This window comes from Corvus moneduloides, chromosome 1, assembly GCF_009650955.1.
Source record: "Corvus moneduloides isolate bCorMon1 chromosome 1, bCorMon1.pri, whole genome shotgun sequence".
NCBI classification, from domain to species: domain Eukaryota; kingdom Metazoa; phylum Chordata; class Aves; order Passeriformes; family Corvidae; genus Corvus; species Corvus moneduloides.
The window spans coordinates 60,520,725-60,537,197 of record NC_045476.1 but is presented as its reverse complement, the minus strand read 5'-3'; the positions used below and the strand labels follow the sequence as shown (position 1 = coordinate 60,537,197).

Sequence of the window (16,473 nt, the reverse complement as noted above, 5' to 3'; positions counted from 1 at the left end):
TGTTCATGTTCTTCAACTGGAGTACATTTGCAAATATTTAGCATGCAAGCCAAATTCTGTCAGAGTTCAAGTTTTATGCAGCTGTTTTCTTGAGCAAAGTTTTCATTTTTATTCTGTTTGGACAGTTTTCCTCTTTCTGCTGGTAATTTTCAGTGTCAAAAGCCATCAAAAAGATGGATTTTCAGTGTCAAAAGCCACCAAAAGAATGATACATGTCTCTGTGGGTGAAATCTCATCCACATAATTCAGTATTTTCACAGCATTACTCAGCTGGGTTGTTTTATTATGAGAAAAATGAAACTTTGAAAACATTTCCACCTCCATAACATACTTGGTAAAATTTAAATGTAAAAAACATAAAAACCCAACCAAAACAATTCCTATCTGGCAAAAGCTGAGTCTTATATTTTCCAGTCATTGTGTGACTACTTAATCATTCTTTAAAATAACGTATGAGACATTAGAAGTTTGTGAAAATGTAAGAATGGCTCTCTGACTTCCAGCGTTATGTGTTTTCAGCATCCTGTGTATTGTGTGAATGTAGTTGGAACACAGAATGCACACAATCTTATTACTGTCTCTACGGATGGCAAAATGTGCTCCTGGAGCCTGGACATGCTCTCAACTCCACAGGTGGGTTTATTTTCACCTACACGGGGGGAAAAAGTGTCTTTGGTAGAGCAGGATACCTGCATAGTGGAACATAGCTCCTAAAAGCCAAAATCTCGCATCCTATGCAAACTAAAACCAATGGATGCACTTGAAAGAGTACAGCTTGCTTCCAGCAGTCTCTGCTAAGAGCCAAACCCCATTTCCTTTACCACAAATCATGTAATTATTGTAATACGTTAATACATAGGTCAGTTTCAAGTGAAAATGAAGTAGTCCATTTTAAAGTACGGTAATTACAGAAGTCGCCTGTGGTATACATTGCACTTATTCTACAGCATTGTTTAACAAATATGAACTAGATTGCACTGCTGCTGAACACACCCTAGGCACTGCAGGTTTCCAAGGCACACAGTCAGAAACTCAGAAACTTACTTTGCTGGCAACCTTCAGTAGCCAAAGAAACAAACAATGCAAATCAAAAGTTTTAGAACTAATCCTCCCCCTCTGGAATGTTTGCTGCTATTGTCTTTCCCCCCACTCCTCTCCTTTGTATCAGAAATGAAAGGAAACACAGGAAAATTGCCCAAACCACTAGTGATTATAATAATGGAAACTAAACAAAGAATCTGATGCTGAAAAAGGTGTACAGAAAGCATCTTTTAAGTGTTATCTTCTGAAGTAGTACATTTTCTGTTTCAACACATCACTCATTTTTATACACAATTTCTTAGAAAAAAATTTAATATCATTTTTACTAAGCATCATGGGATCTGATCTTGTTTCGAAATGCTGCGCAGAAACTCCCGGTAATGATTCCATTAATCATGCATTAATGTGCAATTACTATTGAATTATTCGCTTTTCAGTGTTGACACAAGAGGTGGGACTCCTCTATCCTAACCTGAGCCATCTGAAAGTTGATGTGTCAAGCCTAAGTTCGAAATTCAAGTTTTCTGTACAGTTGAGGTAGAGAGAGGCTGCTACTTCTGGAGGATGACTCATCCCATCCAAGTGTGAAATGCCATTTCAGATACCCACCCTGGGACATGGAACTGTCCTGTCTTAGGGTGGGAGAGGATTCTGGAAGCCATCACATCTACTCCCCTACTCAAAGGGAAGCCAACTTCGAAGTTCGACCACATTGCTCATGTAAGGCAACAGTGTGGGGCTGGTAGTTGTGCCCTGGGACTGTGAGAAACCAGTACTCTTCTGCAGTAGAAATGGAGGCACCTAAAACGACCCAGGCATATATGTTCAGGCACCCGAATCCCTTCCACAGTTTCTCACCTAAACATCAAGAAGATAAATCCCACCCCTGCATATTCACTTACTGGAATACTAAAGTCTGAAGCACAGATCTGTGAACATCTGAGTTCCAGTACCTCATCACTCAAATGGCATTTCCCTGCTCCAAAACTGACTCTCAACAAGGATGGGAACACACCCCACATTACACTGAAGTTTGGCACATGTCTCATGGTGATCTAGAAAAGAAAGGCACAGGACTTGACATCAAGCTGCATGCCATAGCTTTAAACTGGGAGGAGTAAAGTGTTGCTGATGTGTGTCAGTCTGAAACTTTCCAAAGACACAGATCCAGAGCACTTGTGTACAGCCATGGTGTGGGTGCTGGGAGGAGAGAGTCCACCACAGTCTATGGCCATATCTCTGCAGACATTAAATGATGATCTCACCCCAGAAGATTTTAACAAAAATATATGGTCTCTCTGCCATATTAACAGAATTTCTTTCTCTCTCTCTTTCTCTCTCACTCACATATTTACAGAAATATGGGGTGGTCTCCCAATGCATTTTCCATGTCTTATTTTGCCTTTATAATAGAACCAAATTTATTTAAAAGGAAAGTATAAACCAAGCTGCAATATTTCTTTATGGATTTGCATCGCACTCCTCTCACAGGGATACCCATTTTCTTTGCAGCAAAAAAGCCCTTCTGAGAAAAATCCTACTGGCTTTCACCCTAGAAGAGCAGCAGCATAGACTTTTTAAACATAGAGAACATGCCCACTTAAAGAGCTAAAAATGAAAATGGTGAAACCATTCAGGCTTTTTGTGGATTCTTGGGTTACACCATTTAGGCTGAAAAACCAAAAAGTTGTGCAAAATCTGCTCAAAGCATACACATCTTGCAACAGCCACAAACTTGCACGGTGATTGTATTTGCAATTGCAAAAGTGGGCATGCTGATTTACTTTAAAATATAGCTACCAAATGAAAACAGAAAACATTCCTGCTGGTTTGTAGCTTGATGGTGGAGTCTAGAGGGAGTGTTTATGGTTACCTCTGAAAATCCCTGAAAAGCAACGCTTAGAATGTTGGTAGTGACAGGACCCCAACTTCGTAATTTTGTTCTGCAAAGGGACAAATGACACGGTGCAATAAATGCCTCACATGCGCACAATATTACATGTGCTTCCTGACAATTGATTTCCAGAATGTTTCTAAATAGAAGGGTATTGCATGATTTGTTAAAGCCTGAGGCTGGCAAATGTAACCATTAAGGTATTACCTGTAGTTTCTGCACCATTAGATTTTAAATTCTCACTTGTTATCTCTGGCTGATTTAAGATGATGCAGAAAAGACCAGTGCCTTCCTGCCAGTCTCAAATGTGTGACAGATAGCACTGGGGATGGTAAGAGCATCCTGGTTTTGTGACATTGCATCTTCTCACAATGTCTTACGTAGAAGCCAAAGTCCTGTGTCTGGGTCAAATGATTTCATCTTCCTCTCCTGCTTCCCCATGTAATATTCAGAAATCAGTTATAAAAAAAAAAACCAACCCAGACTAACAAAAGGAGGATCACAGCATAATAACAAAAACCTGTTTTGGTAGGAGAGCATGGAGCTGGTATACAATAAGTCCAAACCAGTGGCGGTCACAGGAATGGCTTTCCCAACAGGAGATGTCAATAACTTTGTCGTTGGCAGTGAAGAGGGAACAGTCTACACAGCCTGTCGTCATGGAAGGTGAAGTTCAGCATTTTGTACTTATAAAACATTCTGTGCCTGTGTTGATGAGAGATAGCCAAGTGTGTGTTCAATGTTTTTTTCTCTTGGATCAACAATGTCTGTACTGTTCCTGTGACCAGCACAGGAGCTGCCTGACTTTGAGCAACTGTGCTGACAGTATTGCTAAATTGCTTCTATTTAGGCATATACTGATAGTCTGTATGGCAGCTGATGGTTTGAACGAGTCTTAGGCTGTTAAGATAAATGAATCATGCCTAAGGGCATTTCTCATTTCTGAACTTTCAGACTTGCCTGATTTGTTCCTCACAAGAGGAGGAAGGTGCCAGATCCTCTTTTTAGCACACCTTTGTAGAAACCTACTGACTGTCGACAAAAGCTCTTCTGCTCCTGCCTGTCTTTCCTGGAGCTTTTTGCTATCATCCCTGGTTTATTTCCAGAGGCTCCTGTGTCCTTCAGCCCAGCACAGTGAAGAGCCATATGTTATCTGGAAAAAAGGTGTGTCAAAGCACAGCAGATACCCAGGATGGCCTTAGTGCTCCAGAATTCCCCTTACCCCACTGACTACGTGGCAGATAGCTGGGATGAAATAAGAGGTGTCCTTCTTATCCGGCACTGCAGGACTCAGCCTCTGCTCCAGCACATGCTGTGAGGTCTGGCACGGGGAGCCTAAGTGAGGCCACACTGTCCGCACAGGAGAGGTGACGGGACACGGCACCAGCTGGATGAAGGACCAGTTTTCTCTGGTGCAGCTCCATATCTGCTTTCAGTACACTGTACTCACACTGGCACAGGGCTGACAAGCTCATCAGAGCTGTGGCTATTTTTAATGTATATTCTTCCACTCGCAATTTTTCTATAATCTAGCTAAAAGGGTAATTTCATTATTCCCTTTTCTGTGTACACTGTGAGACAGCACTGACAACTGATCTGGCATAATTTGCTTCCAGGAAGAAGAAAACTGTGCACATTCTCTCTTACACAGCATTGTATTTTTCCTTCCAAATAGCTATTCTAACCTCCAGCTGATGAAATGCACATCTCCCCTTGTTCAAAGTAATGACTGTATGATACTTGATAGCAGGATCAGTTCCTTCACTTTTTGTGAAAAAGCATTTGCTTCCTAGTGACTTGATTGACTGCTATGAAAATTTATCTTAGATATTTAAGAGAAAAAGAATTGCCCATCATAATTCATTAACATATCTGCATTTTTATTTTAATGGTTATTCCTTGTGAAAATGGCTTACTCAGAGGCATAAGCTATAGTATAATTACAATTTAGAATTATTTTATAATTATACATAAATGTTATTTCAAGCGACAGGAGTAGACAGTATATGTAGAAGTGAGTACGGTAAGTCTTGAGAAGTAAGAGAAATTCTCCCTGTGCTGAATTCTGAGCATTAATTTTGCCCATTGGAATAAACTTCTGCAGGCAAAGGCTTTAGCAAAGGGAGAGAGATTTACAGGTTAAATAGAACTTTAAAAGGAAACAGGAACCTAAGAGTAAAGAAAAATTATGTTAAATCACTAGGTGGTAAATTACTCTCTGCATGTAAATCTTTCTTCTTCCTGCAGTAAAGCTGGCATTGGTGAAATTTTTGAAGGCCACCAAGGACCTGTCACAGGAATCAATTGTCACATGGCAGTGGGTCCAATAGACTTTTCCCATCTCTTTGTCACATCATCCTTTGACTGGACAGTGAAATTGTGGACCACAAAGGTAAGAAATATGAGTTGGGCTGGGACAAGTAATGCTACTTGTGCAAATTCTGTTGTCAGAAATACTTTTAATACCATCTATCAAGTCCTAAGAACAAATTAATTGAAAGGTTGTGGTTAGAATGGGCATAGTGATAAAATCATAGGTAAAATAATATATAGCTAGTGTAACTCTCAGTCATATTTGCCCTGGAGCATACCTTGCCCTTTAGCTGGCCTGCATTTCAGTATTAACCCTAGTGCTGAGCACTTTCATGAGGCAAGGAGATGAGGATGTCCTGGACTCCCAGCCATCAAACAATCCATTCAGCACTCCTGTGCAGGCTAAATTGCAAGGCTAATACTAGGCACCGTGGTGGTGCAGCAGCAGGAACACTTCCCTCTGATGAAGCAACAGGGGAAGTGCACATACAACTTAGTGCAATCAATATCACTTGTGAAATTCACTGCTGGAGGAGGCCGTGATAGCCAAAAGATAAAATGTCCCCATGACATTAGAAGCAGGGTGAAGTACATGCTGGAACTTACATTCATGACCACCAGGGATCTGTTGTTGACTACTCTGTGGCACTCTGCCTGTGACCTCTTTCAGAGAGAGCAGCAGAACAGCAGAAATGTCACAGTCCTGTGAAACTTTGAGACCCCAACACTCCATGGGACAGACTAAACAGACCAACCTGGTTTATTGTACAGGCTGAGTAAAACAGGACAATGAGAGGTAAAATCCTAATTATATAAGTCATCTAAATTTATTTTTTTATACACCAGAGTGGAGAACTGCCTTCCAAATGTCAGGTTCTTGTCTTAACCAAGTTGGTTTTGTGCCTGCATTTGGTTCACATCTTGAGCTGCACCCAGCAGAGTTCCAGTACTGGAAGCTGACCCCAGTCAGGAAGTATCTCAGCATGTGTTCTTCCAAGACGTCAGGGCTTGGAGATGATAGAACAGATGCACAGCAAATGTAAATACAGAAGTGATCAGAAGGGCTCATGTGACAACCTTGTGCTGGAAGAAGCACAGTTACCTACATGATAACTTGAATCAGCTTCCGTAGTGGCTTCCCAATGCATTTGTTAATGGCCTGATCCAATGTGTGTGCTAATTAACAGGTATCTTTTCCTAATCAGCAGTGACCATAGCTGGTGCTTTTGTCTTGAGCATTATGTTTCAGGAAACTTGTAATGAGAAAGGTGCATTATTTACCTAATTCACATATATATATCACTAGACCCAGCCTTAACCAATGCAAAAGTGGTCCAGAGAAGTGGACGTGGGCAGGCTGGAATGGGTCTGGGATGGTTCCTAGGTGGTGAATGTTAGAAAGGGCTGCAGGATAGCCATGGGATGGACAGCTTAGATGTTGGCTCAAAGATAGGCCATCTGGATGTGAGACAAGGGAGTCCTGGGCAGTGGTGACTGGGGACAAGGGAATACAGGAGTGTTGAAGCTGAGTAAGAGGAGAAGAATTTGTGGGGAGTGCCGGGAAGATGAAAGGCAAGTATTGAATTCCAAACACACATGTACAGAAAAGTCTTGGATGCGTATTTGACCATCAGCTTGAGGTTGAATATGGCAATAAGAGCCTCATTCATCTGCAGCTTAAACGAAACTGTATTAAGGGATAATAAAGCCTGATTTTTATTTTTAACTCTTGGGATTTTAGAAGTTAGTAGTAACTAACACAGCACATTTTGGGCACAAAGACACTGCAGATAGTAATATAGTCAGCCTTGTGGAGTATTTCAGTGCCAAAATGGTTGGGTCTGATTTTGTTCAAGACAATCAGTTTTCAAAGAACCAACCCATTTAAATTTCTAATATCTATCAACCTGTGGCTCATCTGGCAAGAGGGGCTTCCTGAGAAAGCTGTTTGACTGAGCTGGGCGAGCTGTGATGTGCATGTGACACACCACAGCACCGCTCAGAGCTGGAAGCTGCGTTGCTGTTTTGGATCACTCGCTTTCTTCTGGAGCAGGTTTGAGCAGCAGCAGCAGCCCCAGGCTGCTGCCCTGCCAGCCACTGCCCTGTGAAAACATCCTCTGAGACAGTAGACAAGTACTTGAATTGTGATGAATATTTTCTTTTTCTCCCCATTCAACTGCATCAGTTTATTTCCATATTGTCTGAATAATTTTCTTGGCTGGAGCTACTACATATTTAAGGCTCTCTTTGTTCAGTTCGTATAGTCAAGGCTCAGTCAATCAGTGGGCTCTGAAAAAAAAAATAGTGGATTGATATGAAGTATTGAGTGCTTCTGCTGGCTTACAATATTTTAGTCAGAATTGGTTTATTCCTTTAGTTTCTTATTTGTAATTTTAATCTTCCTATCAGCATCCAAAGCCGTATTGCTTTCCTGCTTCTACCAGTGTTGTCTACTTAATCCTGTGCACATTATCCTCTTTGGTCATGAAATTCAATTCCTTTCTGTTTCACAGGTTCAGAGTCAATGTCCAATTGTAAAGTGAACCATAAAAGCTTTGTGTTTATATTGTCTATTGATGTTGTGTAGCATCCTGGGGTGCTTACAAGAAAGGCACTTTCATAGCAGGAATTTGACTGATGGATTTAAAGCACCATCTCCCTTAAAAACTCTTTCTTGACATTTTATAATCTGTTTTTGTGGTTAACACATTTTCTAGCTAAAGGCAGTTCAACCGGGTGACTGAGAATAAGATTTTCACTAGCAGATGAATGAGCGTTTTGTAGATAACACTAATACAAGGTTCACATTATCATCCATCACATTAGCCAATAATTAGATCCCTCTGTGAATAGCAAGCAACCAGAAGCAACAGGAAAAGAAACAGAATTTGCAAAGGGAGTTACTTGATAACCACGGCATTATCTGGTTCCTGATGAAGTTAGTAGGGCTTTCAACTTGAATTCATGCTACACCATGTGAGCAAGTCTTGGATGCAGAGCTGTCAAATGGAAGTCCCGATGTGAAGTGTCTGTGGAGCTCTGCCCTTAATTAGGCAGTGTCGGTACGATGCTTTGAAGAGGTAAAGTGCTAAGTGGAAATGCTAAGTGTTGTTAATTAATTAAACACTAATCCTCATGAATGAATAGCATGAGGTTAAATAATGAAATGTAAGTATTGTTATTATTACAGCAATTGCTGTTTGGAGAGCAAATTTTTTGATACTGTGTCAAGAGATGGGAGCTATCCTGGAAATTTTAAAGCATAGCAAAACATACGCTAGTTTCAGCTAAAGCCTAGAAGATGGCTTGTTTTCTGCTAAGGGAGTTAAAAAGGGTCTGTACAGAGAGGTGGATTTTGCTAGCTTTTTCATCCTTCACATGTCTTCTTCAGCTCTTACCCTTCCACTGAGGTGATGCCTTTTCCTGGTCTTAAAATGAAGAATCAAACACATTTAGAAGGGAAAAAGGGATTTTACCTCTGTATTTCTTTTAAGGATCCTTAGGTGCACCATGTCCCAGTGGAATGCACGGAAATGCCCACCGCAATGCACACCCCCAAAAGATCTGGTATAACATTATAGGTCTTACTAATTAGCATATCTATCAAAGATGGTAATACCATCATCAGAAGGAGGCTCAGAGGTGAGCAGACTGGTAGTAGGGCCACCACATAACCATTAGCAGGAGCCAGAGGTCATGTGTGCCCTCAGTGACAGACCACCCATTGTGTGTCTGTGCTCAGTTTTGCTTTACTAGTATGTGCATCAGTGGTAGTGCCTTCCTCGTCCCTCTCCTTTGTCTTTTTTTCTTATGCTCCTCACATGCTGCTCTTCTGTTATGCTGTGCTGTTCCAGTCTGCAGTTTGTTGTGCTTTTTGAGAAACCCCATTTTAAACAGCAAACATTTCCATTTCTATGCTATGTGCCTTCACGTACATTTCTGTACCTTGAATATCTTTTGCCCACGTGTTTGTTGATAACCTGGGTACAACCCAGTCTTCCTGTGTCTTGGAGAAAATTATTTTACCTGTCATACCTTCCTATCAGCATGTAGCTTCAGACTCCACTGGTTTTCGTTTGGCCTAGAGTTGAACACCATCTCCTCCAAGATCCAGCTGAAGCCTACCACTAGAAAAATGCAAAGAAGCACGTGGTGGTGGTGCTGGTGGTGTTACTAAAGGCAGGTACCTCCACCCTTCCCCAGAAGCTGTGCTGGTGGTGTTACCAAAGGCAGGTACCTCCACCCTTCCCCAGAAGCCTTGCTGATAGGATCTGATCAGATCCACTTGATAGACCAAATTTACTGTGATGGAAAATAGTGTTGCAGAATGAACCAGAGCACTACTTGATGGTCACCAAGAAAATGCATGCACACATGGCCAATTTTTTTAAGTTTACCAAAATAGCAGGCTGTGATTTTTTGAGATTAAGAATTTACTGGTTTTTTACATTACAGATACCATTTTTCAAGTTATCTGGTTACAGGCTAAGATTTTTTTCTATTATAATTTCAATTGCCTTAAATGGGTGAGAGCCTCTTGTGTTCCAGTTAGCATTGTCTGAAGTTAAAAATCCAAGTAGAAATGTAGTCAAACATGTACTTAGGATGAAAGGACAGTAAACTTAGTGAACTATTACAACAACTTAGTGAATTGTTCCTCGTGAAAATTTTTTGCAACTGTAATTGGAAAATCTGGAGTCAATGACTTGATTTAATGAAGTCCTGTGGCTGGTGGTTAGAATGGATCACAGATTAGAGGCACTGATGTTAGTGGTTAATGGTATACACCATTTCCCTACCTTATGGAAGATGTTCCTATCCCAGTGGATATGCAGTTACTTATGAAGAGTGTAGGACCTCCACAAGAGTATCCTGTAAGCCTCTGGGTCATGCTCCAAGGGTCTGCCTGAGCAGGACAGGAACGCGTGTCTTCTGTAAGGGGAGGAAGGGATGATCTTGCCGTTTTGCTCTGAGCTCTGTCTTGTGCCTATAAACAACTCTGGTTTCACTGACGGCAGGATCTTCTCAGAGTAAAGCTTTGATTTTAATGTGTTGGCACTTCTTGATGAAGCCCGTTCTGTCCACTTGGGGCCAGCCCTACTTCTTTCTCCAGTTTTTAACAGGATCAAACAGACCTCCGGCAGCAAAATGGGACTAGTGAAATGCAGAGATTACTCAGGTATTTTATCTTGCATATGCTTGAGTGTAGAGAAGAGCTGGACTTTATGAGATTTAGAACATAAAGTCTTGAACATGTTCATTCTTAATGTTTTTTTCTAAGCTTTCCTAAATCCTTTGGGCCATATCTTCTCATATTATCATATAAGGCATTTTAGGTGACGCTTACTTCATACGAATTTGGATCCTCCTGGATCATTTATTATGTAGAGCTTTCACACTTTGGTTTCTTATGCAGCCACTGGAAAGAAGTAACTGTACTGCATGCATTAGACATCTCTTGGAGAGACCACCATTACTGCCCACCACAGTTGCTGTAGCTTTTGGTGGCTTTCTTGCATCTGGACAGCCTCAGGCCATATCTAAACTGGCAGACATGTCAGCACTTTTGAGCTCCTGCGTCTGTCTTCTTATTCTGGTTTCTCCCAAACCACTACCAGGAAGGAATCAGCCTCTTTATCCCACACCACACACACACATGCATACATATGTACCTTGATTTGCAGCCAGAATCCTGTGGAATCCTTTACAACTCCTCCCTCTGACTGATTTTGGTGGGGCTCAAATGTCTATCTCAGGGGACAATTTCACTGCTCTTATTTTGGATACGTGACTAGAATGGTCTCCCTCACTGCTCCATTACTACACAAAGCTCCTTCTTTTCTCTTTGATAAAAGCAATTAAAACGATTCATTTGATTAATCACTGTCCAAATGTTAACTTTATCTCATTACAGGGAATGACAAAGGGTGATAAAATAGCATGCTGGGATTTCACGGAAATGGTCTCTCTGTGGTGTGAGTTCAGAATTTTGAGTTTTGTCCAAAAACAAGGCAATGAATGAATTTGCTTCAGAGCTCACTTTCTGTGAAAAGGCCAAGCTGACTTGTGGAAGAGGGTGGAGTTGCCTGTTCAGACAGGATTTTTTTAGGTTTTGCCCTTTACCTCTGGAGCCAGAGGTCTGGCTCTCATCCAGCTGAACAAAAAAAAAAAAAACCTAAACCCCAAACGTATTTTCTAGGTAATTTTAAAGAGCAAAACCAAAGTGAAGTCAGGTGCCTTGAAATCAGTCCCAAGTTCTTCACTTGAAATACTTCTCATTATTTCAGTTTTCTGTGTAGCCATATTTGATAAGTGTTAGGAAAATACTCATCAGATGACCAACATACTTAATTTACTCACATGAAACATGATGCTTCTTTGCGATACATTTAGTGAAGAATGGCACACACACAAATAAAACAGTCATCTAAAACAGTGAGTTCTAAAAAACTCAGTGGGCTAAACTGTATTTCAGAAAACCCTAATATAAATCCAGCTGTAAGCAGTGAAAGCTCTATTTCACATGGAAAGCAGAATTGGATTTCAGGAGCTTATATAATCTGTGCAAAACAAAGTCATCATTCCTTTTTTCCCTGAAATCAAAATGCAAACCTCCCACTGACAGTTCTGTTGCAGAATTACGCTGGAGGATCAAGCTCACATGCAATAGTGAAACATTTCGGGACAATTATCAGTATATAAAGCCCAGGACTTCTTCCCTAATGGAAATTTTCTCCCACCTGCTTCATGCAGCCATTCTTTCTCTGCCATGTGAGAGACTTTTGTTATCAGTAAAAAAAAAGGAACTGTGTTCAAAGTCCTACAAGATGAAGTCGTCTTCAATAATAATTAGGCTCAAAATCATTGCTTGCTGACCCATGAAAGCCCTGTGGGCATCCTGGTGGCAGCAGCTACAAATACTAATCTTGACTGTTTAGCAGACAGTGCTGTAACATCAGGCTGTGTCAGCCATCCTGCAATGTTCCTCATGCTCTTGCTTCCTGGCAGCTGAACTGCAGCAGCAGCAGGGTCACTTGAAAGCCTGGCAATTCGCTGAGTACAGACACACTGCTGGGCCAGGTACTCTGCAATGAAGCAGCATTTTCCATTAAAAAGAAAAATTGAATTTTCAGGGGCCTCATACTGAATGTTCCTGTCAGAATCACAGGGGTGGGAAACAACCAGACCTCAGCTACATTATCCCACTCCTCTCCTCGCCTTGCAATTTGAGCTAAACTACCTCTCTTTAACAACCTGAGGCCCGAAGCAGGGAGACCAGTCCCACTGACCCCAGAAAAGGTACGTGCAGGACCTGAGTGTGTGCTGCTGCCTCTCCTGCATGACAGGAAAGCACTAGTGCACCAATCCAGTTTCTCCCAATTCATCCTACTCATTCTCCAGCTCTGCTTCCTTGTCCCATCTATGTGGGATATAAACAGGGAGTGACAGCTGGAGGTAGAAGACCAAATGTGCCTTTCAGTGTTTCACTCTGTTTTCAGTGTTTCCTCTGACCAGGGTTTGGTCATTCTTCCATCAACATGCCTTGCTTATATTTCTCAGCAAGTCCCTCGAGCTTCCCTGAAAAATAATCCAGGATTATAGTGATAAAAAGGCAGGAGTATGAACTACAGAAACTGTGAATCATTTTGCTAGGCAAGGACAGTAAGACTTCTGTAGTGTTTGAGCTTCTTAAAAGAAATTGAGCCATTTTTAGAAGTAGGTACAAACGCCAAAAGAAAACAATAGTATTTCTAAAGTCTCTTGATACAAATGCATAGTTAGTAGTTTAGGAAGAAGTGTTGTCCTGCTTAGAGCATGTTTTAAATAAAAGGTGGAAAACCTGATTACCTTTTAGCAATGAAGTCAGCAGTCTGAGGAAATACAGAACAAATGGCAGATACCTGTATAGGCTTTTCCAGTGTTGCTGTCTGCACTTGCCTCCAGCTTGATGTGGGTGAACGAAGCAGAGAATAGTAAACCTCACACAGTGGAAACCCATAGGCACAACTCTTCTAAGTGTGGATTAAGAGGGGCTCCAGATTAGGAATGAAACTGGATGATCTAAAATGCAGAAACAAGAACACACCAGCCTGGCCAGAAGGAACTAGGGACAAAAGTGAGCTGAGGAATACTGTAAGCCAGTCTGCCTTACACCCATTCTGATGGTTTTAAACTTCATCCTCTGCAAGCAGATCTTTTAAATCATTTAAATTTACAGTAGGCATCAAGTAATGCACATTTATATCAAACTCACTGAAAATAGCCTCTCAGCTAATATGCAGTGGTGAAGAGGAATGCCATGCTTTCTGCTTTTTTTCTTTAGAAAATAAAAAGGTCTTTTTCCATTGGATAAGTGGAAAGGCATGGTAGAAGAGAACTTTTGCAGTAGAGCAGCACAGCCAGAATGTGTTGCACCTCTGCTGAGTACTTAAAAGAGTTAAGAAGGATTAACCAAATAAGCAGTTTACCTGTCAGTAAAACTAGCTTCCAGGCTATCTCCACAGATTTCAAAAGCTCTGCTGTTTGAATTTCTGATGCTCTTAAAAGACAAGTGTTGTCTGACTTTCCAAGTTCTTTTATTTTTTTCTTCATGCCATAGCATTAGACATTAAGATCAGTTCTCATTAAAACCGCCTGTGCCAATCATCAAACCTTTTTTCCTTTGCTTCCTTCTTTTATACTCACTCGTGGCGCTTTGACTTTGAAGGAAACCACAAAAATGTAATCATCAGGTTATCTCCAGACTTGGTCTGCTCTCGTAGCCCCTTTCCTTTCGGTCTTACCCTTGTCCCCTCCTCCATCTGTAATAATTCCCACATGTTTATGCAAAAATATTGGACTTTCTTTCATTATTGACAATTAAGAAAGGCAAGTTTCAGCCTCTCTGCAAGAACAATACTTTCTAAAAGTGAACAGTTTTCTGCCTTGTCTGTCTGCAACTTTTAGGATGCCAAACTAAATCAGTGTAACAATACTACAGCACTTAAACAAAAGGGTTGTGAAGAGTGTAGGGATCATTTCCAGACTCATTTCTTTCCCTCTGTTGCTACTGAGTCTAAAACTTAAGCGTGTTACCTTGCCAATCAAGCCAGTTTAGACTTGATTCAGTGACCTAGTAATTATCCGACAGTGAGGTGACACAACATACAGACAGGTCATAGCCCAGTGAAATGTTCTCCGAGTCCCAGAGGGTCATCTGCAATCCAGCACTGAAACTGACTGCCAGAAGGAATTTTAAGGCAGGTAAAGAGTTTGTACTCATGTAACTCAGTTTAGAGTACCTCAGTACTAGTGCCTCTGGTTTATGACATCTAGTAACAGTTCCTGGGAGTGCTGTAACTTTTAAAAACGAGCATAAACTGAACTAAGTCAAGTCCCACAAGTATAGTATCAAAGCAGGAGCTATTGGGTAATCCTAGATCATTGTAACTATTAGAAAGCAGATTTGGGAGAAACATGATAGTCCAGAACTGGCAAAATTCCTGTGGAGATCAGTCAGTGTGAATGAAAACCACGGTCTCTTTGACTGTGTATAAATGGAGAGAGAACATGAAGGCTTTCAAGAGTAGTAGAGCCTTATACAGAGCAGAGGACTTAACTCCCCACCACAAGAGGTATGGAAAAGTAACCCCAAACAGCTGATAGCTGGTGTCCCAAGAAGGACACCATTGAAGGGGAAAAGGTCACAACCAGAGTAAAACTGATTTGAAGAGTATTTGCCTCAATATTCCCAGCAGCTTTTAGTTTCTGCTATACTGTCTGCATGTTTTGAGTTGGCCTAGGTAAGTGTCACAGTCAAAAGGGAAACAATGAGCCTGGATTCAGCAACATATTAAGAGGTCTCTTTCAAGATGGAGAAGACCGGGCATATAAAATACTGAACAAGCTCAGATCCTACCCTGAGCAGAAGTTCCACAAGCTGTGCCCTGTCCTAGTTTCTTTCACATCATCTGGTCAGTGTGACACCAGAGCACTCACTTTAAAGGAAGACAGAAGATTGTACCTTCCCTACATGTTTGCAGGTTGTGGTTTTGGGTTTTCTTTTAATCAATAAACACTGTTTATACAATACTTGGTCCCACAGGGGCTAACTTCATAGAATCATAGAATGGTTTGGGTTGAAAGGTCTTTAAAGATCATCTCATTCCCACCTCCTATTCCCTGGTTTGTTCAAGGGCCAGACAGAGGAGCAGACACTCTGCTCAGGACCACTCTGGCTCTGCTCTTTCCAAGTGCCTGAAAGCCTGAGCTTGAGCTTAAACAAACAACATCAGCTTGTCTGGAAAGTTTCTCTGCCAAGGACTAATGAATCTGTCATATTTGCTGCACACCTAGAAAAATCAAATCATCTTGAGTCAACTTACAGTACTGCACAACACTCATGGCTGTTGTTAATATGGTGTGAGCCAGAAGTATGGTGTTTGGCTTATCGTCTTTAGAATAGAAGACAATTGAGTGGAAAGAAAGAACTGGAGGCAGCAGAGTGTGTGGTGTCACCACACATCTGTACTGCTGAAGGTACAGTCTAGGAAAGTACCTTAAAGTGGAGCTGACGCCCACAGAAATTGCGGCAACGTGGGAAAAAAACGCTCTTTTCATGAAATGGGCAAAGCCAGTAGTTTTTTTCATGGCTTTTCAGAAGTCAGATGCTAGTTAAAACCTGTGGATATGTATACATTCCTTTATATGGATAATTAGCTACTTTATGTGTGGCACCTCCTGGATTAAAGAAAGTTCTTCTATGCAAATAAGTGGCATAGAGTGGTCAAATATATATGTGTAAAAAAACCCCTCTTTTATATAAATGTGTAGAATTTATTTTGGTGAGCTTCTTATTTCATGGACAAGTGTTAGTTCCTAGACAGCCCATGGGTATTTAAAATGTTTACTCTTCACTGTCCTCTTAAACAATGCCTCTATACAAACACTGAGGATAAATGATTGACTTTGATAACGTTTCAATAAATGAGAAAAAAATCATGTCTTGAAATTGGCTTTTTGCTTTTTCCATTAAATGCTCAAATCATGTCCTTTTGGAATCAATGGCAAAACTCCATTGATTCATTAGAGCCGTATTTTCACCCTACACTCTACTTTTTCAGTAATAAGTAGATTTGGCCCAAGTTTTTCTGAAGATACTGCTTTAAACTATTTCTTCTGTTCTGTTGAATAACAGAGTAGGTTGATACTGAAGAATGAAAGCTCATCAAGTTTAAATTTCAGTT

The 16,473-nt window shown here is 40.9% G+C and overlaps 1 protein-coding gene across 7 annotated transcripts in view; it reads left to right on the top strand.

Moving 5' to 3' along the window:
• The window catches only part of DYNC1I1 (dynein cytoplasmic 1 intermediate chain 1), a 187,519-nt gene that overhangs the window by 143,123 nt on the left and 27,923 nt on the right, over nucleotides 1-16,473 (top strand). For all 7 annotated transcript variants that reach the window (XM_032111659.1, XM_032111675.1, XM_032111649.1 and 4 more), the window contains 3 exons: nucleotides 520-633; nucleotides 3,468-3,601; nucleotides 5,183-5,327. In XM_032111659.1, coding sequence (XP_031967550.1) covers nucleotides 520-633; nucleotides 3,468-3,601; nucleotides 5,183-5,327 — 393 coding nt within the window. The remainder of the gene's footprint in view (nucleotides 1-519; nucleotides 634-3,467; nucleotides 3,602-5,182; nucleotides 5,328-16,473) is intronic.